The sequence below is a fragment of the Pavona decussata genome, unplaced genomic scaffold, assembly GCF_977016875.1.
Source record: "Pavona decussata unplaced genomic scaffold, jaPavDecu1.1 SCAFFOLD_190, whole genome shotgun sequence".
Classification (NCBI taxonomy): domain Eukaryota; kingdom Metazoa; phylum Cnidaria; class Anthozoa; order Scleractinia; family Agariciidae; genus Pavona; species Pavona decussata.
This window is the reverse complement of record NW_028145599.1, coordinates 2,736,149-2,762,846: the sequence shown is the minus strand read 5'-3', so window position 1 is coordinate 2,762,846 and position 26,698 is coordinate 2,736,149. Positions and strand designations below refer to the sequence as shown.

Below are 26,698 nucleotides of genomic sequence, written 5' to 3'. Positions count from 1 at the left end.
GCGTGCTTTTAAATGGCCATAAGCGCTAGTTAACCACTGTAAACTGGAGTGAAGGCCTTGCTTCTTTATCAGTATTTTACGACCTTTTAACTGAATATTTTCGTTTGAAGTCAAGGCAACTCAACTTCAAAATTTGTCCACCACGTTACGCTGCTTATATAATTACCAAAAAAATAAATGAATAAATAAAACGCCAAGTGCTCTGTTCTTGAAAACTGGAACTAAAGCTTAAAGCTAAAGGTCGTTCAGCTAATTAGCTCAGTTATATACATGAAATTTTCTCAGTTTGGTTTTCGTCCGCCATCATCACAAAATGGAGAAAAGGGAATAAAATACAGCATGTGTAAAATTTGCTTGTTTTCTTTGTCAACGTTGTAAACTGGGACGTGTGGCTTTATGTTGGGTTACTAAATGAGGGCGCATAACAGCATTATTCTACATTTTTAATTTATAAAGTTGCTACAAATACACAAAAGCATGATAAGAAAATAACAAAATACAATAAAAAATACAAAATAGAAAGGTAAAAACCTTTGAGCCAGAAAGATTAATCAGCCCGGCAATGTTTTGTCCGATGGAAGGCTTCACAGCTAGCGAACCATGGCAAGGAAGTCTTAACAACACAAACTGAACAGATGAAATATACTGCAGTCCAATATTGTATTATTGTGTATTTACTACTTTCTTCTCTAAGTAAAATCCTGTTTTCTCTGTTCAAACCAGAGACAAAGGTTACCTTCCCTAGTTGAATGGAGTACGAGAAGTCGTTCAAAGCTTGTTTTATTTTATTTTTTTAATTTTTAAGATTGATTTCGTTTACTATACCGACATGTTTTTGAAGAGGGGTGGAATATTTGTTCTTTTTGTTCGGTTAGCGTATCCAGAAATAGAAACCTTATTTCCATTGTTTCATGATCACCTGCGTACACTCAAGGCATGACATCACCGCGGCAATGACGTCTACACCGCCCTTTGAGTGACGTGAGTGGTTAAAATACAAACAAAATAACATTTCTGAGGGAAGTACTGTAATACTGAATTAGGGTAATGTTTTGTGTAACCGCTTCTCCAAAATGCGCGAAGGTATGACAGTTGGCTCATGATAGCTCATTTGGTAGAGCACTGCACCGGCATCGCAGAGGCCATGGGTTCGAATCCCGTTCAAGCCCGAATTTTTTTTCAGGCTTTCTTTTCACAACTGCTTATTAAGTTGCGTAGATAACTGCGACGGTCTTTCTTCTGTTTAGAATTATATTTAAAATCCCTCTTTTGCCTTCACGACATGCCTTGGCGGCCGCGTATGTGTCTGAAATCTTCAAGTTCTTTCAGAACAAAGTTCTCTCAAAAACAAAGATCGCACCTTGTGACCTTTGGTGATAGAGCTTTTTTTCCCCAAGTTTTGGAATAACTTGCCGCTGGCTGTAAGGGAAAGTAATTCCATTGACACATTTGAAAAAGGATTGAAAACTTATTTATTCGAACAGTTTCTAGCAAGCGGTTGTTATTGATTTTATTTAACTATCACATTTTTCTTCTTGTATTTTCTTAATACTTCTTATATGCATTTACATTTAAATCATATGTATAGGATTATTTCTTAAATTACTATATTGCGCTATATAAATGATAATAACAATCATAACTGTTAATTATTATTATTACTATTATTATTATTATTGTTATTAGTATTATTATTATTATTATTATTATTATTATTGATTGATTAAAGTGCTTTTCAAGAAAAAATGTTTACAATAGAAAATATGGTGACCTTCCTCACAATGCTAGAGTGGGAAGCAGAAAAATGAAATTTTTCCATAGCCATAAAACAAAACCAACAACAACAAAAAACAGTTATTTAATACTTTAACGCTGTGACGCATAGTTGATTGTATTAAAGTTGTACTTGCTACCTGTTTTGTATCGTGTTTAGAGACAGGACCCGCCGAGCAGCTGGTTTTGGAGTGGGGGGACATAAAGCGAACGCGTTAGCGTGCGACATCTAGGGGGTCCGGAGGCATGCTCCACCGGAAAATTTTTAAACTTATTTTTTTTTTCTTTTGAAGTAAGGAGCCAGTACTTCAGTCTGGCCCTTACATTTGACCAACACTACAACAGGCTGACGAGGCAGAAATTTTTGACTTGTTTTCTTGTGAAAGCCAGCAGCTTGTGAAGACCCAGCTTCGTTCATGTTCGTGTTTCCGTAAATAGTACGGAAGATAAGCGTAAAATTGTTCAAATACGTGATACAAGTACCAAATTTCGCATATTTAATCCTTTTTAGGTAGGAAATAATAAGCGATAAGGATCCACTTATAAACTTAAGTTATTCACTAGTTTTTTTGCGGTTAATAAGTTCTCATATGTTTCCTATAAGGCACCACAGGACACCCAATTCAAAGGGAGACGATTTTTTTTTATAAAAAAGAGCCACCCAAGCTATGTTTTCCTGTAGTTGTTTATTTTAAGACTTTTCCTCATAATCTAGCATGTAGCTCTGTGCAATTACACGTATTTTGAGTCTGCAAAGTCGTATTTATAAAACCACAGGGCACCTAACCCGTGATAAAACAATAACTGAAGAGCCATTAAAATTTACTGTTACTTTTTGTAGGTAATATTTTGATCGCAATCTCGCTTACGGCACATTCGCCTCAAAGTGTCTACAATCTTTTTTAAAAACACACCGTCACGCTGTCTCACTTAAATTTTGCCTGTTCATTAAAGAAATAAACGAGCCATTTACGCTATATTGCCCTATGGTATTTGGGGGTAAATTTTTTTTCACCTCAGTCTGAGCTACTGGTCTATTCGGTTTTTTAAGGAAAAAAGTGTGTTTCTCTTAAAGTTTGGTTTACTCTTGATAGCAACTGCCATTACATGTACACAGTGCTGTACAGGGAAGGTTTGCCCTCGTACATTTACAAAGTCCCGGGCATGCCTGCTTGCAGCCGCATCTGATCAGTTCACTGCATGCTTTGGAGGCTTCAGGGAGTGATGTACAGTGCGGTACCCATCCGTCTGAAGATTTAAGCCAGCCCCAATCAGATGCAGTGGGAAGTTCCTGGATGGAATCAAGTGAACGACCCCAGGCACGACCAGCTTGAAATGCTGCTCTCCTTACATGTTGCGCCAGGGCCGCTTGGGTTGGTGGAATACTCTCTATGCTTCTGGTGTCTTGAGAAAACATGCACTGTCGTGCCGTGTTGACGTCCTGGTGGGGAGCTGTTCGGCTATACATTATAACCACGAACCGTTCCAGCACCTTAGATTGCTCCTCGGAAAGCATTGACTGTGGCGATGATAAAGTGCGAAAAACTTCGGTCGCCTCGGGATAGCGCTTCCATGCTTGAAATGCGGTCTTCTTACCCTTTCCAGAAAAAAATGATATCGTATCACATCCGGTAAGGGCATGAAAGAACGGTAGCCCCTCGCATTGCTGTTCGGTAAGAGAACTGGCTATCTTGTGGATTGGCAGGTAGCGCATGTGCTTGCCGACGCCAAAGGCAACCCACAGCTCATCTAATTCCAACTTGCGCTCAAGTGCGATCGCCAATACAACCACGTCTGTATCAACGGTTCGCACCAGAGTCTTCTTCATACCATTCTCAGAGGCATGCTATACATGAATGAATATACGAGTATCTGCTTTCTCGTGATTACAAGGTGCCAGGCCCGTCTTGTCTATTGTGGTGCAACTGATTACATCCACATCCGCCGTACTTAATACCACTACATCACTTGCTTCGAGAGATTGAACGCTTGCTGCGAGATACTGGAATAACTCCTTCTTGTTGTCATCGAGCCTCAAAAACGACTTCCAGTTTAAAGGAATCGCTGCATTGTCGCACACACGTCTGCGAGCTCCTGTGCCTCTGGCCTCTCGAGTGCCTTGCTTGAGACTGTTCTCCAGGTAGCGATCCCACACCAAATCGATTCTCTTTACATTCTGTGCACGGTAACTGATGACGTACGGGATAAAAACAGTTTCTGCATACTCCTTGAAGGTTTTGCACTTACCAGGCGACAGCATATTTACAATAGCCGCACCATCTAAAACAACAACATCAACCGAAGGACGCTCCAATGTTGAGTTAACTTCCACGCATGCGATAAGCTCCGATTTTTGTCCTGTTCGCATCTTGCCATTACAAGAAAGTGCAGGTGGAGTTGAACTGTTTTCGTGTTTGAAGAATTACTCGAGATTTCCCTCCCTTGCTTGGCAAGCAATATACAGCCTAGAAAAGAGGCGACAGTCACTCTCGAGATTGGCAAGTACATTACTGGTCTTACTTCATGGCCGATTCTCTTGTGTGCCAAACAAAGGTAAGTTGCAAAGTCGTATTTTGTCAGTGATTGCTTTGGACCGCTTAGTAAGTCGCTCCTCGACATACGTGTCATACATTGACTGTCCCTTCTCCTTGGCTGCTGAAACAGCTTCCACGACAGATTTAGGAACGATTTCTTTAGTGTCCAGTGCTAGGAGATCGGTACTTTCTTCTCTGAAAGGGTTTCCCATCTCGTCAATTACTTCAATCAGGTTTTGAACGTCTTTGGCAAAAGCTCTCTGAACAGATGATACTTGTTCGTGGTGACACGTGTTAGCAGGTTTCCGTACTTCATATGCACTTTCGAATTCATTCACTGCTCTTGCTATTTCTGGTCCTGCTACCATCTATTATGTGTTGATTTCCAAAATTAATTATCATGTGCTCCTTACCCAATTCATCACAAAAGAAACATCGCTCTGTACCATCTTTTGTCAAAGGCTTGGATCTTTCCCCATGGCCAAAGGATGTACGTCTAGTTTTAACTAGTTTTAACCGGACTTGGTTGTTCCGAATTCTCCTCGTCCGATTCCTTGCTGGCCTCAGCATGCTTCCTTTTCGGAGCTCTGGTCAGCTTCGCACTGCTGCATTTATTAAAGCATGTCTTGTGCCAAGAAGCTTTGTTAACTCTCAGGTTTTCTTCAATTCCTCTCCCATCGTCGAGAAGAGACAAAGGCACTTGAATTGGCCATTCGCCAGCTTCTTTAATATTTTGAAAATTTTCGGCCAAACTTTTGTTTCCAGATCCACGATCTTTTCTTTTATCATACACTGGAGAAACAAGCTTTTCAGTTGTGTTTTCAAGCTAGCACAAAACACACAAATCCCAGTTAATAGAAAACCTCGTGCGATCCATTTGTACGTGCAAAATCAGTCAGGCGTTCCTTGCTCACACCAACAAAATCCGTCAGGCGTTCCTTGCCGCTTTTCACACGATTTTTAAAATTTATCATTTTAAACGGGCTAAAAAAGACTGTTTGAAGTTAATTGAGCAAAATCTAATTCTTACGTTCATATTTAGGCATTTTGGGCGTATTTTCGGGAGTTGTTGGTAAAGATATGGCTTTTTATGAGCCGCTGTACGGAGCCGCTGACCGCCGCTTAAACACGTTTTAAAACACACGCTTATGATTAGGATCCAGATAAAGTCTCAACGGAATGTTAATCTACAAGGTAAAAGGAATTTATTCCGAAAATTTCACACTTGTATCACTAATTTGAACAATTTCGCTATTTTTTGTCGCTAATCTTCCGGACTAAAATCATATATATGTTCTTTTTTTTTTTGTTCGTTATGACAGCGTGATTGAATGATCCATGATGGCCGTACGTAGCTGTACATAAGCGATAAGTAGCTTTCATAAATGAATGCAAAAACTCCCTCGAACTTATATAGTGGCGAAACTTTATCTTCGTAAAACAGCGATCCAAAAACGAATGAAAATAGAAGCAACAGCTGAAATTCTATTATTTCACGGTTGAAATCTAGTACGTCGTCCGCTAAGCAGCAAACTAACGACAAACTGTCTAAAATTTTCCGGTTTGTCGGTGAAAACCTCAATACGCTAAATGATATGTAAGGTACGTTGTTTCTGTAAGAGATGGATATGGTTAAAGAGTGAAATAAAATATTTTTTTAACCATCCAAAAAGCGGAGAGAGGGGGGGGGGGGGGGGCTAAAGCCCCCCAGCTCCTCCTCTCTGCGGTCCCTGAGAGAGAGAGAGAGTCCCCTTATCCTAGATCAATGAGCACATGCAGCAAACGCAAGTCAGAGAATCAGTATCAATTCCATATTAATTTGTTACTTTCCAGTGTTCCTTAAATCTTAGGTTACCCCTTCTCAAAGATGAGTTGGAAGACATTGCAATATGTTTAATATTTCTGATAAAATGAAATGATGGATCAACTTTGTCCGACCTTCAATCTTAAATCTTCTTGATCAGTCACAATCTGGTGTCAATTTGGTCTTGTGAACCTTGAGCGGCATAGTTAGTATTTCCGACCTCGATACAGTTATTGTCAGTTGTGTTATCAGCAAGACAAATAATTTTGTCTGGATCAAAGCTCAACTCCACCATGTTCACCTTTGACGTACAGTTGTCGACCGAGCTTGAACGTGTCGTGGTTGTAGTTGTGGTCTGTGCACTCCCTTGTTCTGACGTCTTCCCTCGTCCTCGACCTCCCACTACTTCAATGAAACCTTCTTTCATGGAGCGACAGGATTTTCCACCAACATTGAAATAGTAAATAAATGGATTGCACATTGAGTTGGCCAAGCCCACGCCATAAGTAATGAGTCGTACTGCATCCATAGGGTTCGGGGGCTCCTTGAGATGTCGCTCCAAGATTCCGTGGTAGACAGCAAACGGCAGCCAGCAAGTTACGAAGCAAATGACAACAATCAGCAACACACGAAGAACTCTTTTCCTTGATCGCTCCAAGAGCTTTGCATTACTGATTGCGTTGCAAGATTTATTGTCTGCGGAAGACGAAAGTCTCCGATTCCTTGTCCATATCACTCTCATTATACGAACGTATGATATGATCATTGTTGCTAGGGGAATCACAAACCCCAGTAGGAGTGAGGCAGTGAGATAAATCCTCCCTATTGATGAACTGCCCTGTGTGGAGGTGCAATAATATATTGAACTATTTGTTATGTTGATTGGGATAACATCAACGGAGTGAAAAATAGGAAGGTTTTGACCTGTGCCGTACACCCAGGCGAAGAAGATCAACCATGGTGGCTTGAGGTACCATGATCTTTGGCTGCATGTGAACTCTTGCCTCGCAAATGTCAGGTAGCGATCAATACTTATAGCTGTCAACAGGCTCACAGACATGACTGGGCTAATTTGCTGCAGAAGGGAGAAAATCAACATCATTTATTATACTGAAATGGATCGGAAACTGAACAGAGAGTGTATTGTAGCCTGCAGAACAGTGTACTGCGGCTTTCTTCAAGCGAGCGGAGGCAAGCGCGAGGCGAACGTCTCGCGACCCGTGATTCCCGCTTGCCTCTGCATTCCGCAGGCAAGAAAGTTGGTGTTCATAACGAGCCAGAGGTTCTTAGCAACGAAAATAAGACCTCGGCACCCCTTGGAGATACCAGGCAATTTGCCTGGTTTCTCCACGGGACGTCAAACAACTCGGAGCATTCCAATGTAATAGAATCCGTTCTGGCATTACTTCTGTTTCGCTTGCGGCGTTAATTTTAACGCGAAAGTGTTATAATCCTTGCACCTAAAAAATATTTTTTGCGAGCTTTTAATTAAATTTCTTTCGTTGATATGACGTGTCTGCAAACGGATCCCACGTTACATGTTTTGCTGCAGTCTGCTGGAAAGCGATGAAATTTAAACCGGGGCACCCAACAGTTTAGTAATGGAATCTTTTCGCAGAATTGAGATTAAAATGTAATGAAAAACGGAATCGTGACTTAAATCGTTCGCCACACAGGAATAGAAGAAGGCAAATATGTCGTTAACACTGGGAACTGTGAACAACTTAGAGATCCTTGGAAAAACGGAATTTTTTTCAGCAAAGGAATATAATCGTTCCGATTAGTCGGCTCATTCATATGCGCACTGCAAATTGTCGGCCTGAGCTTTTTTTTTTTCCTCAGATCTGTTCGATTTATAAATTCTGCTGCTCTTTGACAGATTTCATTTTTAGCAAGGTTTACAGTATACAAGCAGTTCCATTGCGATAAAGTTTTATAAACCGGGTCGATTTTCGTCCACTTATTCACTTTCTTATGTGATAAATCGTTATGCGTAAATCAACTCAGGCTAAATCGGCCAAACAAAATTCGGCCCAATAAATCGGTACGCGTGTGTTAACCTTGGGCTCACACAAGTACTAGAAAAGGCTACCAAAAGAAATAAGCTAAAATATACGGTTGAAATAAGTTGCCTAGACGTTATACTCACTAAATTTTCTAATACCCCGTTCCTTAGAAGAAGTTTTGTTTTCTTTGTTAATCGTACAAAATGTTGAGCCTCGATGTCTTTCACGTCTTGTTTATCGTGTTAATGCACGTGGTGGACCCAGACATTGAATTCGCGCCTGTTTGTACTCCAATATTTATGCTTAAATAAAAATAAATTAAGGATTTTTATCCCTAAATAAAAATAAAGGCACCACAGACCCATTGAGTCATACGCATGCCGTTTCACCATTTCAGCATTTTTTTTTTTGAATTCTTGAATTTATTTTCTGACATAAGTGAAGTGATGTCCAGAAATAAACGCTAATGAGATGCATGAAATGTATGATAGACATCACAAGTTGTCCCCTACCGTAAATTCTTACTAAAACACAAATAATTCTGTCAAACATTTAACAATTATTCCACGGGCGCGCATTGGATATGAGATGATAGATAGTTGGCTATAGTCATCTCACATCTAACAAGCGCCAGTGGATAATTGCTTTATTAAAAACAATTAAGAAATATTGCTAGATCTTACTGATTTCAATGTCTAAGAATAACCAGCCGACAATTTATGGTCGTTATTTCTTGCATATATTATGGCCGCTAGGTCAATCAAATCACTCGAATTGCATTATACAATAATTCAGTTTTTAATTAGAAATAATATGAAAACTGACAAAAAGGTCTGTCTAATGTAAAGTACCCAAATTCGGGGTGAGGTGCATTTCTGGACATTTGTGGTACTCAGGGACAAGCAAAAGAAATACATAAAAGTAAGTTTAAATCGTTTATTAATAGCTAGAGAAGGGGGACGGGATGGGGACATAAACTAAGACCACCAGTTAACCCGTCTAGAGACTAAATAATCCTTCAGCCATCGCTTGTGGAGTGGGTTTTATTGTTTAGGGTCTTAGCACTGGAGACCCCTACTTGAATTCAAAACGATGGTAACAGACAAGAACAGCCCGTTGTAAACAACGAGTACTCTCCATAAACGGCAAGCGTTTTCTCGGGTGTTACTCCCTTTACATGAATTTACTTCTTGTTCTGAGTGGCTCATCGTAATGCTGCGTCTGTTTTCGGCTTTGGTTTTCGTTTTACGACACTCAACTGCCAACCTCGACCCAAGGGGCTTCTCGGCCTTTCAATACGGGTGGGGGACAGCGGCGGGAGAACTCATGTATACAGGCTTTAAAATCGAAGTGTTCGAACATCAGTTAAATCACAACCTCTTTAAGTTTGAAAAGCGGTTTCACATCGAAAAAAAAAGGGAAAAGAAGAGGGTTGAAGGAGTTTTACATTTCAATTTCAAGAATCATTTGATTTTTTCTATCCGTGAAACTACCAATTTATAGTCCGTTTGCTTTGCAGGAAAAGAAATAAAATAAAGTGCGATCTTTGTCTGATGTAAGTTGCGGTTAATACGTTATAGGCCAAAAAGGATATATGCTGTAAATGAAACAAACTTAAGCGCAAGCTGCCAGACCGAGTGTACATGTGTGTATGTAGCGACCATAAAAGCCATTTTTCGATATTTTTAACCGATTGCAGAAGGACGATTCGTACTATTCTTTATTGTAGTTTCATTTTCTTTAGTGTTGAGTTAATTTTTCTTAGACTGGCTAAGATCGTCTGCGTCTGTACTGCGGTTAAAATGTATACTCAGGTGCCAGAAAATGCGTGCATGTGAACGTGATTTAGTGCGTATGAGCCGAAAGGATGCGGAAGAGTACTATTAATCTCATTAAATTTCCCTTGCATTTCTTTAATTATTATTATAAATTATTTTATTCACCTGCATCTACACAGCATCCATTTCCGCGAAAAATGTTTCGATTTACAGCTAACGCTATTTTCGACACCCTGTATTTCGTTTTACTGTCTATCCATGCCGATGTCCCTACGTCATATGACGTCTGTCGGGCTCCCTATTCAGGAACCAAAGCTAAAGTGTTGCAAACGAAGTGTGAGGGAAAATAGTGAGTGTTCGTATCTTGTTGTCGGTCTTTGTGTTTTATTTGCAATGTCATCGGCTAAAGAGAGCTTGTCTAACACAAAAAGTCGACAATTGCCTGCTGAGACGAAACTGGAGTCACGTGTTGCTTATCTAAGCCATTCGAGAACAATCGAGAGAAGACTTTGTCAAGTGGTGAACAAAAAAGGCGGCGAATTTGAACGTTTTCTAAGTTCACTTTAATATCGCGTTTCGGGCAATCGCATCTTTTTTCTTCGCGAAACGTCTTTGAAACGACCCTTCCGCCCTCTTTGGATGAGTATCTCTTTCTGTTCACCAAGTTCGAAGGAATCTATTTCTGGATAACGTTCTTGGATAATGCGCCTCTGTGACTCGTAGGGATATAATCCAGTACGAATTAAGTTTACCGTTTGAAATGAATATTCCCCTTACTGGTAGTAATGTAGATGTTATTTGTTGGAAATTTATATATCGGTTAGTCTTTTAAATAGCTTAACGTTCACTTTTAAAATATAGAAAGTCAACGATTGTGATATTCTCAGGTTCCCTGGTCCCCCCCTTGCTTACTTGATAGTGCAAGGGTATTATCCTGAGACTGAAGTCCAACCGCCGGTGTGATTTGTGGCGGACTCCCCGAGGGTTGGTTACCCCAGCTCGCCTTTTTTTCCCAGACAAATCACAACCTTAAGTCGACTTCAGTCTTTTCAGGGGGTATCATTGGGTGACCACCCCAACTCATTGTTGCCAGGATACTACACACTTCTTGACAAACGGTTTGTGAGACTGGGACGTCACACAATAAAGGAGACAATAGCAGAGAGTTGCTTGATAGTTCAGTGACAGAGCATTTATGAAGCTGGAACTACACACGGTAATGACGACAACAGCCCTCATTCTCATTCATTGACCGGGCTTTAAATACTCCGTCACATCTATTCCATTGCACATATGCCACATTGACATTCAAATCTAAGCAGTAGGCAGGACGTTTGTCTAATAAACCTAGTTTAATGGCCTTAGCTCCCACGAGTCTCCTGTAGCTCAGTGGTAGAGCATCCGAACTAGTAATCGGAAAATCTAAGCCGGCTTCGATTCTTGATAGGAGAACAAGGAATTTCTATTTCCGACATTTCCTGTGACACTCCTGAATAATACATAATTCTCATGCAATACGTTGCTTCATAGTTTAAAGATAATGCTCAACACCTGTCTCAACATTTAAACTGCTTAGAAACACAGTTGAACTGCTGCCTTATTATTCAAAACAGAGACAAAATTTGACAAGACATAGACAATGCCAGAAAGTCCTATTTGGGTGAACCAGAAAGAATATACAACATTAATTTTATGGGAGACTTTCAAAGACATCTCAAAACACTGTAAATGTTGCATACCCGGAAAGCACACATCAAGGCCATTGCATCTACTCGGCTGAACCAAATGGGGTATACAGTAATAGCCTAGATTTCCACAAGCCATAGAACAATAACAATAATTATTGATTCTGATCAAGTTCACTACCCTGCAACCAGTTTACATAGACCTTAGCTTGGTGAACTAGAAAAAGGTCACACTTACTTAATCTCTCATTCTCAACATCTGCAGGGTCAATTTAATCACGTTTCATATCCCAGAAGCACTCAGGCAAGCATAAATGCCAGGACTTCTACCTGGGTGAACCAGATGGGATATACAACCCTGGCCTAGATTATCATCTTTCTCAAAAACTCGTTAACATTGCATATCCCAGAAGCACTCAGGCACATATCAATGCCAGGACTTCTACCTGGGTGAACCAAAAAGGATATACAACAATTACCTACATTCACATGTGCGACTCGAAATAATAATTTTCATGTTGCATATCCCAGAAGCACTCAGGCACATATCAATGCCAGGACTTCTATCTGGGTGAACCAAAAAGGATATACAACAATTACCTACATTGACATGTGCGACTCGAAATAATAATTTTCATGTTGCATATCCCAGAAGCACTCAGGCACATATCAATGCCAGGACTTCTATCTGGGTGAACCAAAAAGGATATACAACAATTACCTACATTCACATGTGCGACTCGAAATAATAATTTTCATGTTGCATATCCCAGAAGCACTCAGGCACATATCAATGCCAGGACTTCTATCTGGGTGAACCAAAAAGGATATACAACAATTACCTACATTCACATGTGCGACTCGAAATAATAATTTTCATGTTGCATATCCCAGAAGCACTCAGGCACATATCAATGCCAGGACTTCTACCTGGGTGAACCAAAAAGGATATACAACAATTACCTACATTGACATGTGCGACTCGAAATAATAATTTTCATGTTGCATATCCCAGAAGCACTCAGGCACATATCAATGCCAGGACTTCTACCTGGGTGAACCAAAAAGGATATACAACAATTACCTACATTCACATGTGCGACTCGAAATAATAATTTTCATGTTGCATATCCCAGAAGCACTCAGGCACATATCAATGCCAGGACTTCTACCTGGGTGAACCAAAAAGGATATACAACAATAACCTACATTCACATGTGCGACTCGAAATAATAATTTTCATATTGCATATCCCAGAAGCACTCAGGCACATATCAATGCCAGGACTTCTATCTGGGTGAACCAAAAGGATATACAACAATTACCTACATTGACATGTGCGACTCGAAATAATAATTTTCATGTTGCATATCCCAGAAGCACTCAGGCACATATCAATGCCAGGACTTCTATCTGGGTGAACCAAAAAGGATATACAACAATTACCTACATTGACATGTGGGACTCGAAATAATAATTTTCATGTTGCATATCCCAGAAGCACTCAGGCACATATCAATGCCAGGACTTCTACCTGCGTGAACCAAAAAGGATATACAACAATTACCTACATTGACATGTGCGACTCGAAATAATAATTTTCATGTTGCATATCCCAGAAGCACTCAGGCACATATCAATGCCAGGACTTCTACCTGGGTGAACCAAAAAGGATATACAACAATTACCTACATTCACATGTGCGACTCGAAATAATAATTTTCATGTTGCATATCCCAGAAGCACTCAGGCACATATCAATGCCAGGACTTCTACCTGGGTGAACCAAAAAGGATATACAACAATAACCTACATTCACATGTGCGACTCGAAATAATAATTTTCATATTGCATATCCCAGAAGCACTCAGGCACATATCAATGCCAGGACTTCTATCTGGGTGAACCAAAAGGATATACAACAATTACCTACATTGACATGTGCGACTCGAAATAATAATTTTCATGTTGCATATCCCAGAAGCACTCAGGCACATATCAATGCCAGGACTTCTATCTGGGTGAACCAAAAAGGATATACAACAATTACCTACATTGACATGTGCGACTCGAAATAATAATTTTCATGTTGCATATCCCAGAAGCGCTCAGGCACATATCAATGCCAGGACTTCTATCTGGGTGAACCAAAAGGATATACAACAATTACCTACATTGACATGTGCGACTCGAAATAATAATTTTCATGTTGCATATCCCAGAAGCGCTCAGGCACATATCAATGCCAGGACTTCTATCTGGGTGAACCAAAAAGGATATACAACAATTACCTACATTGACATGTGCGACTCGAAATAATAATTTTCATGTTGCATATCCCAGAAGCGCTCAGGCACATATCAATGCCAGGACTTCTATCTGGGTGAACCAAAAGGATATACAACAATTACCTACATTGACATGTGCGACTCGAAATAATAATTTTCATGTTGCATATCCCAGAAGCACTCAGGCACATATCAATGCCAGGACTTCTATCTGGGTGAACCAAAAAGGATATACAACAATTACCTACATTGACATGTGCGACTCGAAATAATAATTTTCATGTTGCATATCCCAGAAGCGCTCAGGCACATATCAATGCCAGGACTTCTATCTGGGTGAACCAAAAGGATATATAACAATTACCTAAATTGACATATGCGACTCGAAATAATAATTTTCATCTTGGATAAACTGTGAATGGCATGCCCTTTAAACAGGAAACTATCATCAGTTCATATTACTCTCACCTGTTTTCTTTGCAATTGGCAATTGCAATTGGATAGACACTTTTGCAGCTTTCACTAGATGCATGGTGAACATTCACTGGTACAATGCCAATCATGACTTGTTGCCTGCCTGTGGTGGGGAACAGCATGTGAATACATTACTAATGCATTGGGATTTAAGTTATTACTACCTTAAAATGCTCAAAGCCAGGGTTTTCAATAGCACCCGACGCCCGACGCAAGTCACCAGCTACTTTTAGCGTTTGTGCCGGGTACTTTTTGTCTCCAAAGTATGAATTTATGTCAATAACGTAGCTGATTACGGACGTGGATATTCTTGGCCAGATTTTAATTCCAATTGTTATAATAATTGTTACATGTATATCTGAGTGATATTTTGAAGAAAACTCTTGTTTATAATTCAGTTTACAATGACCTCCAAACAAACACTTTTTTGCCCTGAAAATGCACCAGATTGAGAATGCATCTCTGGGTATGCAAAATTTAACTATTTGCTGTGACCCCCCCCCAGCAGGAGGGGGTTTCCCCTTCCCACACCCTTCCCCCGTGCAGCTTTCGCCGCACGGCACCGCTAACGCGGTGCAATTGTCCTCCGGCTACTTTCACATTTCCTCCTGGTACTTTTTTTCATTTTGAAAACCCTGCAAAGCCCTTACATTTTTGCAAGAATGGTGTGTAAAATGAAAGTTTAGAGAAACCCTTCTTTTGCACAAGAAGTACCCATTCCATGCAAATTACTAGAAAAAGGACATAAGCATAACACCATAAGAGATAACTGAGAAAATTTTAAATCACATTTAAATCCCTGCAACAAGAAAACTTCACACCTACCAAAGAAAAGTCTTCCGTCAAGTTTAAGGTTGACTTCCAGGGTGTTTTGGTGGGGTTGATGTAACCTTGTCTCCCTCGCAGCCCAGGCAACAGCAGCAGACAGGCTGACTTGAAAGCCACGAGGAGCACCTTCTGGCAGGGGTCTGATGCCCATTGCATTTCTTACTATCCCAAAAACCATTTTCCTCACAGCCTTGATTTGATTTTTGTTTAGCAGGATTGGGACATCAGTGTTGTAATCTTAATAAATAACCAAACTAAACATTAATTGTGAAATCAATAACAATACCAGAAAGAATTCCAAAATTATTGATTTTTTGTGGTGAACTTTTTATCATGTCGAATAATTTTTAAATATCGAAAACAAAAATCGAAATTTACAGCCTACAATTATTGTACTGTAGGCTGTAAATTCGGAGTAATTTGAAAATCTGAAAATGTAAATTTAAAATAATTTTAAATATAATGCCCAGTCCCGATTAAGTTGACAAGCTGTAATTTTACTATACTGTATTTATTCTTTTGTAATGTAATAACGCAATTCGCTTTATGCACGACATTCTTTTTATAATAAAATGCTCTTATTAATTAGTTTGAGCTGCACTGATTTCACCTAAAATCTCCAAAAGGGAGGCACATGTTTCAGTTGACAATTGCACATACTGAATATTCATGCTTCTTCTCATTTTGCACCAATTAATAACTATTCTCCTCTGCATGTAAACAAGATTAAGGTGGCTGAAGTCAAGCCCATGTACTGAGCAGAACACATACTGTAAGGTCTCACTTGACTGGCTTCAGACACCAGCCAGTCAAATCAGTAGCAGCTGCTGCCATGGGCGTATAACAGAAATTATAATCCATTAAAGATATTAGCACTTCAGTGCTACACTGTAAATTCAAGGGTAAATAAAGTTTATTGATTGATTGATTTAAATATTTCCGCTCGCCCGCGATTGGTCTAAACGCCTCATGTGACCAAATATACCCCAGCTAAAACTGGGAAATATCCGATGATATTCCCCAAGTGATATTCCCCAATTTCAAAAACTTCAAGGCACGTTTTGTTTACAATCACAATTAATGTCAAGATGGGGGAACGGTTTGCTTTTGTGACGGAAAGAGAGATAAACCTGCTGGTCGATACAGCAGTATCAGAAAACAAAATACGCTCTAAAGGTTTTTAACGGTAAACTGTTCTTAAACGAAATGTTCAAATACTCAAGCTCGTTGCTTCATATTGCGAAAAATATTTGAAGGATAATACATGTAACCACAATAGCCTCCATTTGGCTTTAAAAATATGCTTAGATATTTGTCCTTGGACATTATCTGCTCCTCGAAGCTCACAGTTTTCCTCGAGCTTCACTCTCGGGAAAACTGTTCACTTCTCAGAACAGATAATGTCTGCGGACAAATATCTGAGCATATTTTCGCGCGAAATGGAGGCTATTGTTGATTTATCTTCACTGTGGGGTACAGTGCAACTAGCCCATTAATGTTGCTAATTTCCACCATAAGCTTTCATAGGCAAATCGTACAATTACAAAGAATAACTTACAAGCAAAAATTTTATTTAATTTTAAAATTAACGGTTTTACTTTATCCTGGCTCATTTTATAAGACAGTTTAAACCCCACAATAATTAATTACAGTACCCTTGATCGAAACCCTGCGGAATATGCAGATCATGAAATTATTTTCCTTCTTTCATCCCTAAGGGATGGGACAGAAAAGACTCATTGGACCAGTCACTAATTCTTAATATCAACAGATCATTATAATGAGTGTCAAGACTCAACCCTGTGAACCCCTCCCTCAGTTTCTCTTTAAGGAAAAAAAAGTAAAATACGTTTTACAAAGCAGGAATATATATTATACCTATTCTAGCACAATAAAAAGATAAAGGTAATCACTTACCCCAGTTCGGCCCAGCCTAGTCAGGCTCAATAGCGTTTGCCAACCTTGGTCCGGGATTCTGGACTGCAGTTTAAAATACAGGAAGGTCCAGTCAGGGACACGAAGTGACTGGAAAAAATCAGGAGCACTGTCCCCAAGCATGACCTCAAATGCTTGCTTTGGACCACTTTTTTCGACCAATTTTTCCGCTAAGTCGCTTAACATTTTAGCCACTTCGGGATTGTGGACCTGACCAGCGATTGCTGATGCAAGCGGCAGCTGGTACTTTTCGCGAACATCGCTGATCAAGGTCCACACTACGTCGTCCGGAAATTCCTCTGATTTTGCCTTTGCACTCGTTGAGGGCGGTGAGCAGTCGGTTTGCGCTTCGTCTCGAAGGGTTTTCAACTGCTCGACTGCTTCGTCCAGACTGGCTTTAAGCTTGATATTTTCCTCAACGACGCTACCAATATTAAGCTCAAGCTTAATTTCGTTTCGTTGCATGGGTGGTTCTGGTTCAACCACTACTGGCTCCGTTTCTGTTCCGATCTCGATAGCGTTCACGGCTTCAACGAAGCGTAGCTAACACGTTCACTCGGTTTCACAGTTTTCCTCAGAACTGCGCACAAAATGCCGAATAACGAGGCAACGGGAACGACTTCTCCTCTGAAAGCTCTCTGATCCAAGTCCCCGCCATTTTGGATATCGGAGACCTTCACAGAGGCGAATTCTGTTGGAAAACTCGCTACCAAAGGGCACCTGGCCATAAATTTGGTCGGCTGACCGCCACATACCAGAGAATTCATTAAATACCACGGTCTTACCGGGTCGCTAGCTAGATGCAGTCGACGAATGTCGAAAGCCTCAGCGAAAGCCTCCATGTCCTTGAAGACGGAGCGCGAAAATGATCTTGACTAGAATTACATGAAATCTAACCTCCTAAAATGTCAAAAAAGGCAAATCCCACCCCCAAAATGATCAGGCCGTCTCAACGGGAGATTGTACGAAAAGCCATGCGGCGATAAATTAGTTGCGAAAACTCTGTTGGAGTCCCAAACCGCAAACGTAGTATGATGATGGGTTCAGAGCAGAAGTATGACGTCACTCCTTAGCAACCGGCTAGAGCACATTTTTCAACTTCCGGTTATCTCTGGCTCGTGATGTTCCGTGCAAACGCATTGGTATTAAATTCAGAGATTTCCTACTGGTATATTATTTTGAAATATGTTATCAATTTTAGAATTAGAGTCGCTTTAAAGTTTGTTTCTTTCATTCATGGAAGTGATGAACACAAAACGAAGGAAAGAGAAGTAAATTAACAGTGAGTGATGTCCACGTCGAACCTAAAGTTATCTTTCACTGTCGTTGGCAATTTTGCTGTTGGCTGGGTAGGTTGTAAAGCAAACTTACAAACAAGGTCAGAATTTGTAATTTTGAGGTACTCTGTCATGGAGGAAAGTGTCATGTGGTGTGCAACAAACAAAAGAGTCATCTATAAATTAAAATTGCCACTGTTTGCCTTTGAAGTTTAAATATAAGGTATATGACTTCATTTCGTTCTTTAAGCGGCTGCGCGATTGCAGCAACTCGTGAAACTAGTGACGCTTGGGCAACAGCCGGCAAAAACTGACAAATCTGCATGAATTTAACTTGTTTAAGGTTACTGATAGGTTTCACGGGTGTCTTCACGGAAATCTTGCATACGCGCGGTTCTTTTGATGAAACCACCAAAAGCTATATATCACTGCAAAGCTGATTAATTGAACATTGCAAAATATCAAGGTTTTTAAAATTTTATTGGATAAATAAGCGCTCAGAGGCCTGCAAACTCAATATTAGCGACGTGTACTTAACTGAAATGCCCACTGTCACGTTAAGGCGCCGTGACAACCAAACAAACTGCACAATATCAATCAGGAGATAATAGGCTAACAAAAGGTGTCGGACTTTTTCTTTATTCCTATTGGTTTGTGAGAAAACCCATACTAAGGTTGGACAATGCAAAATATTTGAAGTCGCTTGAGGAGTTAACACGATACGGAAAAATATTTTGAATTTCGTAAAAGCCCGACAGGCTTAGACGCATTAATATCTGAGGAACATTCCGGCCAAATTTCGTTGAAATCTGGCAAATCTACATACCGTATTAATCCATCTGAAAATGGGGAATTCGCGTAAAAGCCAGAAGGGTGCGATTATGGTTAAATCGGAGAATAGCAAAAAATGAGTTTTGAGATACGATTCTTGCGATTCTCCGATTTTTCTACTTGGCACGATTCTCCGAATCTTCCGATTATACGATTCTTCCCGAAACAAGCGCACTACACATGAATATATCTCGTTCTTTAATCCATTAGCTGAAACAAGCGCACTACACATGAATATATCTCGTTCTTAAGGCAAAATCGTACAGTCGGAAGAATCGTGGAATCGGACAATTACTTCTAAAGTCTCTTAAGGTAAAATCGTAGAATCGGAAGAATCGCAGAATCGGATAATCATTTCTAAAGTGTCTTATGGTAAAATCGTAGAATCGGAAGAATTGAGAATCGGATAATCATTTCTAAAGGCTCTTATGGTAAAATCGTAGAATCGAAAGAATCGTAGAATCGGATAATCATTTCTAAAGTCTCTTAAGCTAAAATCGTAGAATCGGAAGAATCGGAGACTTCAATCGTAAAATAGGTAAAAACCTTAGTGGTAAATCGTAGAATAGTACGCCTAAATCGGACATACTATTCTCCGATTTAGCCATAATCGCACTGCTCTCGTAAAAGCCAAAGCAGTGTTTTCGGCCTTGAAACATTTCCAGAGTTTTCGCACGTCATTAAATTCTTGTTGACACGCTCATGCCGCCGGCCAGTCAAACACAAAGAAGCATTCCCTGTGGAGTTCTATAGACAAAACAATAATTTACATTCGCCCGAAAGCATTCAGCCTTACAGTAATTGTAATTAAAAGCGATATCGTAATGGGAAAAGTTAATATCTGGTGCGTCAACGCCACCGGCTAAATAAATACATACATCGGTTCTGCGAGCTGAAGTTCGCTCCTATAACATTTTCAGCCGGTCAACAACAGCGAAAGTGGCTGGATCGTCGCCGGCATCTTCGAGTTCGTTCTCCGAAGGAGAAGCGCTGGTGTTGGAATCTCTAATATCTGATCATGATAGTTCGTCAATGAATTCCTCTGCTGCCGAGGCAGTTATTTTCATTCGACTAGCCCCAATATCTTTCGACGAGGATGGTTTTGAAACAACATCGGACTGGCTTTACCACGAACCTTTATCGCTTGCTGCCAGCTGTTCAAAGTTTTTTTTGTCTTGGTCAATCATTTTTTTTGACCTTGTTCGCCTTCTTTAGCCCGGGTTTTTCTTAATTTTCACCCAAGGCGACTTTTTTTGCTTGACGCTCTCTCCAAATCCAAAATGGAACGCTGTCTCACTGTAAAATTTAGTATAAAACGCCGTGACATGCGATGAACACGAAGTAAACAAATATGCAAATTTGCCGGTAATTCAAGATCGCGGGTAAACTTTGCCGCGTAAAACGTCAACAGTCCCGATCATGACACCCTCATTCGTTCACCGCTATTCCTACAAAACTTTTTTTCCAGAAAGCTTGAGTCCCTTTTAAGATTTCGAGCTACCGTTTCCATTAAACGCTACATACCTTTCTTGTTTCAACAATTACCTAAAAACAATTTTTTGAAAAAAAAAAAATCGACCTTTTTTCCCTATCAGTAACCTTAAACCTAAGGGGTTGGTAAAGAAACATAACAAATCAACGGCTGCGGGAGAATTAAAGCTAAATTTTATTACCTGCATGAATCGGGCCAACTTACACAAGCCACTGTCTCTTGTGTGGTACTCAGTAGGGTAGTAAAAGTTTGTGAAGAAGGTCAGCGAAATGCACAGCAGGCACACCATCAGATCACAGATGGCCAAGTTAAGGAGAAACAGCTGAACAGAAGATTTCTGACCTCGCCGGCGCAGGGCTGTGATAATTGCCACCACAGCTCCGTTACCAGCAAGTCCGAAGACGAAGATAAAACCTTTAAAAAGAGCAACATATTTTATTTGAAAAAGGAAAAAAAATCTGGTTAAGTTATTTGGCTTTTTAAAATGATGTATTGGTCGCAAAACCAAGGAGAACACTAGTAAACAATTTTCACTTCCAACCATCGCATGTTACGTTTGTTTGGAAGAGAAATTATTAACATTGCGTTCTCTCTCTCTCTCTGTAGCCGGGATCAAAACAACGGCTTTCATTATTGCTTTTATTTATTTATTTTTTCAATTTTTTGGCTATTCGCGGGCTATCGTGTTTTTTCCGATCCAGCTTTGGTTTACCTCGTTTCTGCTTCGTCTCGTATTGGAAAGAGCATTATTAAAAAGGTACTTTTTGAATCGAGTCAAATGACATCAATGTTGATCGTTATTAAAGTGCTACCCGGTTGTGTCTCCAAACCTGCCCACGTTACATTAAGGAGAATGCGTCACAGTTGATCATACCCTCTCTCCTCCGCAGAGGCTCCGCTGAGAAAAGTGAGTGCAGGCGTAAAATTCCGTGGAAGGCGACGGTGGGAGCCTCTGCCAGAAACCACGCCCAATATGGCTGCGATCCGGGAGAGTCATTTTGTAACTAGAGTGGTGTGCGTACTTATGTCATGAAAATGGCGGGTGTTTGTGAAATTCTTAATTGTCATGTTGCGCGATGTGGGAGATTTACTCACGAAAACTTACCTACATGCTTAGAAATCGGGGAACGTTTGTTCCTCTCATGATGACTGTTTAGAAAACGCTTTTATTTTGCTGTGATGCCTTGAAACATCACGACAAGAATGAAATTCAAGTTACACGAGCGGCGATCGTGTGGAGATAAAAGAGCGCATGCAAAGAAATGATTTATTGAGGAAACGTCTGCCAGCTGAGACCAAACAAAAACTGTCAATTCAGTCTTAAAATAGTCTAGAGCAAGTAAGGTTAATGTTTTAATCAAAGCGTATTTTTTCTATACTCCGAAAAGGACCAAGCTTGATATTTTTATCTTGTAAACAAGTTTGATCAGAAGAAGTTATAATTATATAATGATCTTTTGGTGATTTAATTAGCATTTAGTTCTCATGGGAAGCTGTCTTTTAAAATACGGTTATAAAAGGCTAAAAGGCCTTTCAAGCCCAGAAAAAGCAATTATTTGTTCGTGACTATTGTTGATTTTCACGAAGCGAAATGTACTGTCTACTCTCCACGGGTTTCAAGAGGGGTTTCGCATACAAACGATTTTGCTTTTTTCTAGAAATTGTGAAATCTCACCTTAAAATTAACGACTGCAAACTATAGAGACAAAGTAAATACTGACTTCCGCCAAGAATGAAACTGTCAAATTTAGAGATGACCGAAAAATCTATCGATGTACAAGAAAACGACAAGGATGTACAAGAAAACGACATTCTTCTGGCAGAGGTTCGCCGCCAAGTCAACCCTCTCAGCTGTTGCGCCTGCACTCACTTCGTTCAGCGGATACACATAACACCCCATCGAACCTCTGCGGAGGAGAGAGGATCATACCTGGTATATGTTTTTTTAAAATGAAAGGACAAATGGCAGAATTTTATATTCCATTTAGAGCACCGCAAATTAAGAGAATGGAGAATACTTTTATTCAAACCAGGTGTACGTTTCTCAAAGCTCCTGAAAAGCTTTCGTGTTCCGGCTGGGAAAAATTAATTTTATTATCCCTTTTCTACCGCAGATTGCCGGTTATTTTTCGTACAAACTAACTTAATGTGTTTCTTAACCTTGGAAAACTTAAAATGTTATTGCTTTCAAAATTATCAAAAATTGAATTTTTGGTAATGAGTTTGGTGTAGCTAAAAAGTTTTTCGAGTTTGAAAAACGTAGGCTCGGCGGGGACATCGGAAAAGAAATTGAAACGTCCACTTTACTATATTACTAGCTCTGTATTAATGCCGGGATTCATTAGAAGCGTTCACCTCGATGATGATACGACTCGACTAAAGTTTCCAAAACAACTTGTTTTGGATAAAAGTGGTGATTTATAATTAATTTACAACACCCGTTTTTATTTTGAATTCTCGTTACTTAATTATTATCAAATACGACAGCCGGAGGAGTTTCTATAACTACTTGCTCTTGATAAAAATAATATTTGCAAATAACCCTTGTGTCTGTTATAACTGTAATATTTAAATAAGAAAGCAGACAGACGGTTGCCAACATCACATTTCGCCAAAATGTTTCGCTATTTCCAGGTTGAATCAAGAAAAATAAATGACATGAAAGGTTTGAAATTTTAATCAGCTAAAAATGCTAAATATGCTCGCCTGAATAGCGCGGAACTCGAATAAGAAGTGATCATTCGAAAAAGATATAATCAACTAAGCTCGATCGATTTTACGGATTATGTAAAACCTTGTAAACTTGCGTAAAGTTGTTACTTGGTTAATGATATTCTATTCTGATTACAACGCGCGAGAAAGCGGAAAAATCATAAGTACGTAATGGTTCAAACCATTAACAGTAAGGCGGCAAATGTTTCTTTTTAAGTTCAACAAACGATGCAAAATGTAGCATTTGTTGTTTGACATTCTGCAGTGTTTGTTAAGCTGCAAACGTTGGATGTGTTGAGTAAGGGGGACGAAGCAATAACTCTGTCAACACATTGGGTAAAATAAGTGCGGCCCAAGTTTTTCAAAACTTTCCAATTTTTGCGGATTGCCAAATTTCGCCAATCCTCAAAGAAGCCGAAGTCAGTGCTGCCTCAGAGGCGACCAAATTTTGTCAAAGGAAACAATTTTGTTTATCTTACCATAGGCTGTCATTTACACGAATTATTACGTCTTGAAAATTACGGCTGGAAGTTAACGAGCGCGCATTATGGCGGCGCAAAACAATGATAATTTTTTAGCTGGTCCTTTGATAAATTGGGAAAGTCAATGTTCATCATACACCATAAATTTAGTAGCTTGGTTCCTGTGACAGGTCCAGACCAAATCCACCTGCAGCAATTTGGAGAACACGAAAACCGATATATGGTCTCAAGATCCAAGACCGATCACCTGACCGAGGCCAATGTTTAGAAACAGCACAAAGCAGCCAAAAGTGAGTTTGAAACCGAAAATTTGAAGCGCAACACCTAAAGTCAAGCAGAACAACGTCCCTCTGCATGTTCAGTTATAGGCCGAAATCATACGTCGGAAGATGTTGTCCTTTTTTCCTAAAATTGTCGCGTGAAAAAAAAAAAATAACAAAGAAGAAGAAATATTTGAATTCGCTCTAGTGCGACCCGGTCCAAACATTAAAATTAGCACTAAACATTAATATGAAGTTTTCAAGTACATATTAAAACACCCCAAGATCTCCTTTACACAGAAGTACATATTTAGTTTTCACTTACCTAACAATACTCCTGCAATGGCAAACTCATCACTCTGCAGATCCCACAGCTGGCTTTTCACCAAATGTTGCATAATAGTACAAACTCGGCGCTCGAGCGAGGTTAAGATTATAAGCCGGTAACTATTTAATTTAGAAACCAAATCAGAGACGGAGGTTGCAGTTGTTTGCACGAAAAATTAACTCTTTCGAGGTACACTATTAAGCTGTAGCAAAATCATTTGTTTTTGAGTCAGAGTTTCCGCCGTCATTGAAAAGAACCTCTGGCCGACAGGCGACATAAAGCTATTATTTGGTGGAGCGTTTAATAATTTTAGGCCGCCCACTAGGCATGTCATATCTTGAATGATGAAAATTAATATTTTTAGAAACAACGCATCGCCATTGTGACGGCCAGGTTTTGTAACTGCAATTCCGCCGCCATTTGTGCCACTTAACACAAGATGTGTCACCTATAGTCGAGGGCTTCATTATGTAAAATTTACAAAACAGTTTCAGTTGTTTACATAAAAGCATTTCAAAACCAGCTAGTGGAAAATGATTTTAGTGATAACTCTGACGGAATAGGGGAGAAACAAAGTCTTGACGAAACAAAGTAAGGAGAACAATATAAAAATTACAAGGAGCATTTCCATATTTTACAATGAACACTCTCGGCCAAAATACAAGAGAAACTATACGTTGAATAAAATTACAAAACATCATGCTACAAAGAAAGCTAAATAAAGAGCACAACCTTCTTCTCTAAATCTAGGTTCTCCCCATTTCCATATAGAAATTATTTTGGTACGTGTCTACAGAATCGAAAACTTAATTAATAGTGTTCTACGCCTTGGTTCAACAGATCTGGTACGATAGGTGTTTCCGTTCAATAATCACTTGCAGATTAAAAGTCTTAACACTGGTTAGTTAACTAAATGACTGAAAGAAAAGTAATTAAGGATAAAGATCAACTGGCACAAATTCAGCTTGAAACTCGGCGGAATTACGCCAAAAACTATTTAAAACGAGTAAGCAAGCTATTTCCAGGCAAATTCCGGTAAGCCAGAGGTTAATTGAAAGTCAAACTTAATGAAATACCAGCTGACCGGACGTTAGAAATCCATTTTTATTTCTTGAAAACCAATTTGGCAAATTTTAATCCGTGGTACGTTTCCAAGGAAACAGTTCAAAACATGACTTCACACCGAAATTATTGGTACTAGAAGAAAACAACTTTTGATCAGCATAACTAAAATTAAGTCTACGAAAAACTACTGCGTTGGGAGATACCTACTAACGCGGTTTCAGCTGCATAACTTGTACGGCATAGAGAGATAATGTGGGCAGCCCAGGAAGTCCGGCTAAGAAGGCAAAGTGTCACTTGTCGGTGACTTCCTCTACACAATTTATCTCAATTCTCTTAGTTAACTACAAAACACAATGAACAAACTAATGCACAGCTTACAGTATCCTATAGCCTTCCACGCAGATATTAAAACTTTTAATTCGAAAAATTATTGTATTTCTCCTTACATATTTTCCAACTTAAGCTACTTCTCCACTGTGTTTCAAATCAGTATTCTGAGCAGGCGAAATCTGATCAAACATCGTTGAGTGAGACGCTTGCGCTGTACCAGGGATTTCACCTTCCACTTCTTTCCCAGGCATGCCATAGACGGTTTGATTTCTCGACGACCAAAGCTCACCTCCGCTGCTAAATCTTTGGTTTCGAGTACATAGAAATAGCATAGAAACAGACGCAAAAGTTCTCATGTGCCAATTACACAGCGTCTTATTGTAACACTTTCTTTGGACCGCTTTTCTCGTTTCTTTGTTGCCTTGATGGCTCATTTGCTTCGGCTATGGGCCAGAGCACCGAGTTCCAGGAACTTGGGGCCGTCCTTGCCACTCACGTGTAACTTGCTTTTGAGGGAACAGACATATCCGAGTACTTTGGAAACGAAATTAGATAAAAATTCACAATTCCAAAAGCCTACCACAGTAGGGTGAACAAAGTTGGGGAACTTCTCAATATATAAACAACGAAATGAACTATAACAATACATCGTTCTTTTTATCCCCTACTGCATTAAATTGTTTCTTTTGTGTTCAGTAGTTTTACGCAATGTTCGTAGAATGCTTAGCCTGCGAGAGCAGACGTCTTTTCCGGTTTTTCATTCAACTTCCGCGAAAAGAGCGTCTGCCAAACCGAGCTCAGAATGCGTGTTCTGTG

At 39.7% G+C, this 26,698-nt stretch overlaps 2 protein-coding genes across 3 annotated transcripts in view; one reads left to right on the top strand and one right to left on the bottom strand.

The window, feature by feature from the left end:
- Positions 1-26,698, top strand: part of LOC146462360 (galanin receptor type 1-like) — a 45,305-nt gene that overhangs the window by 384 nt on the left and 18,223 nt on the right. The gene's annotated exons all lie outside the window — the stretch shown is intronic.
- On the bottom strand, positions 5,995-26,537 carry LOC146462361 (neuropeptide Y receptor type 6-like). Of its 2 annotated transcripts, XM_085085890.1 has the most exons (3): positions 24,485-26,537; positions 20,887-21,119; positions 5,995-7,186 (listed from the first exon to the last, which is right to left on the bottom strand). In XM_085085890.1, exons 1-3 carry the CDS (start codon positions 24,555-24,557, stop codon positions 6,272-6,274), a joined length of 1,221 nt encoding a protein of 406 aa, XP_084942016.1. In that variant the 5' UTR covers positions 24,558-26,537; the 3' UTR covers positions 5,995-6,271. The 2 variants fall into 2 exon arrangements, with proteins under 2 accessions (XP_084942016.1, XP_084942015.1); XM_085085889.1 differs by lacking the exon at positions 24,485-26,537 and having other exon boundaries at positions 20,887-21,714.

Coding starts and splice junctions, on each gene's coding strand:
- LOC146462361 (XM_085085889.1), bottom strand. CDS start 21,249: ATGGTTGGAAGTGAAAATTGTTTACTAGTGTTCTCCTTGGTTTTGCGA. Junction 7,187..20,886: donor AGTTGGCCCGATTCATGCAG/GTAATAAAATTT, acceptor TCCCTTCTGCAG/CAAATTAGCCCAGTCATGTC.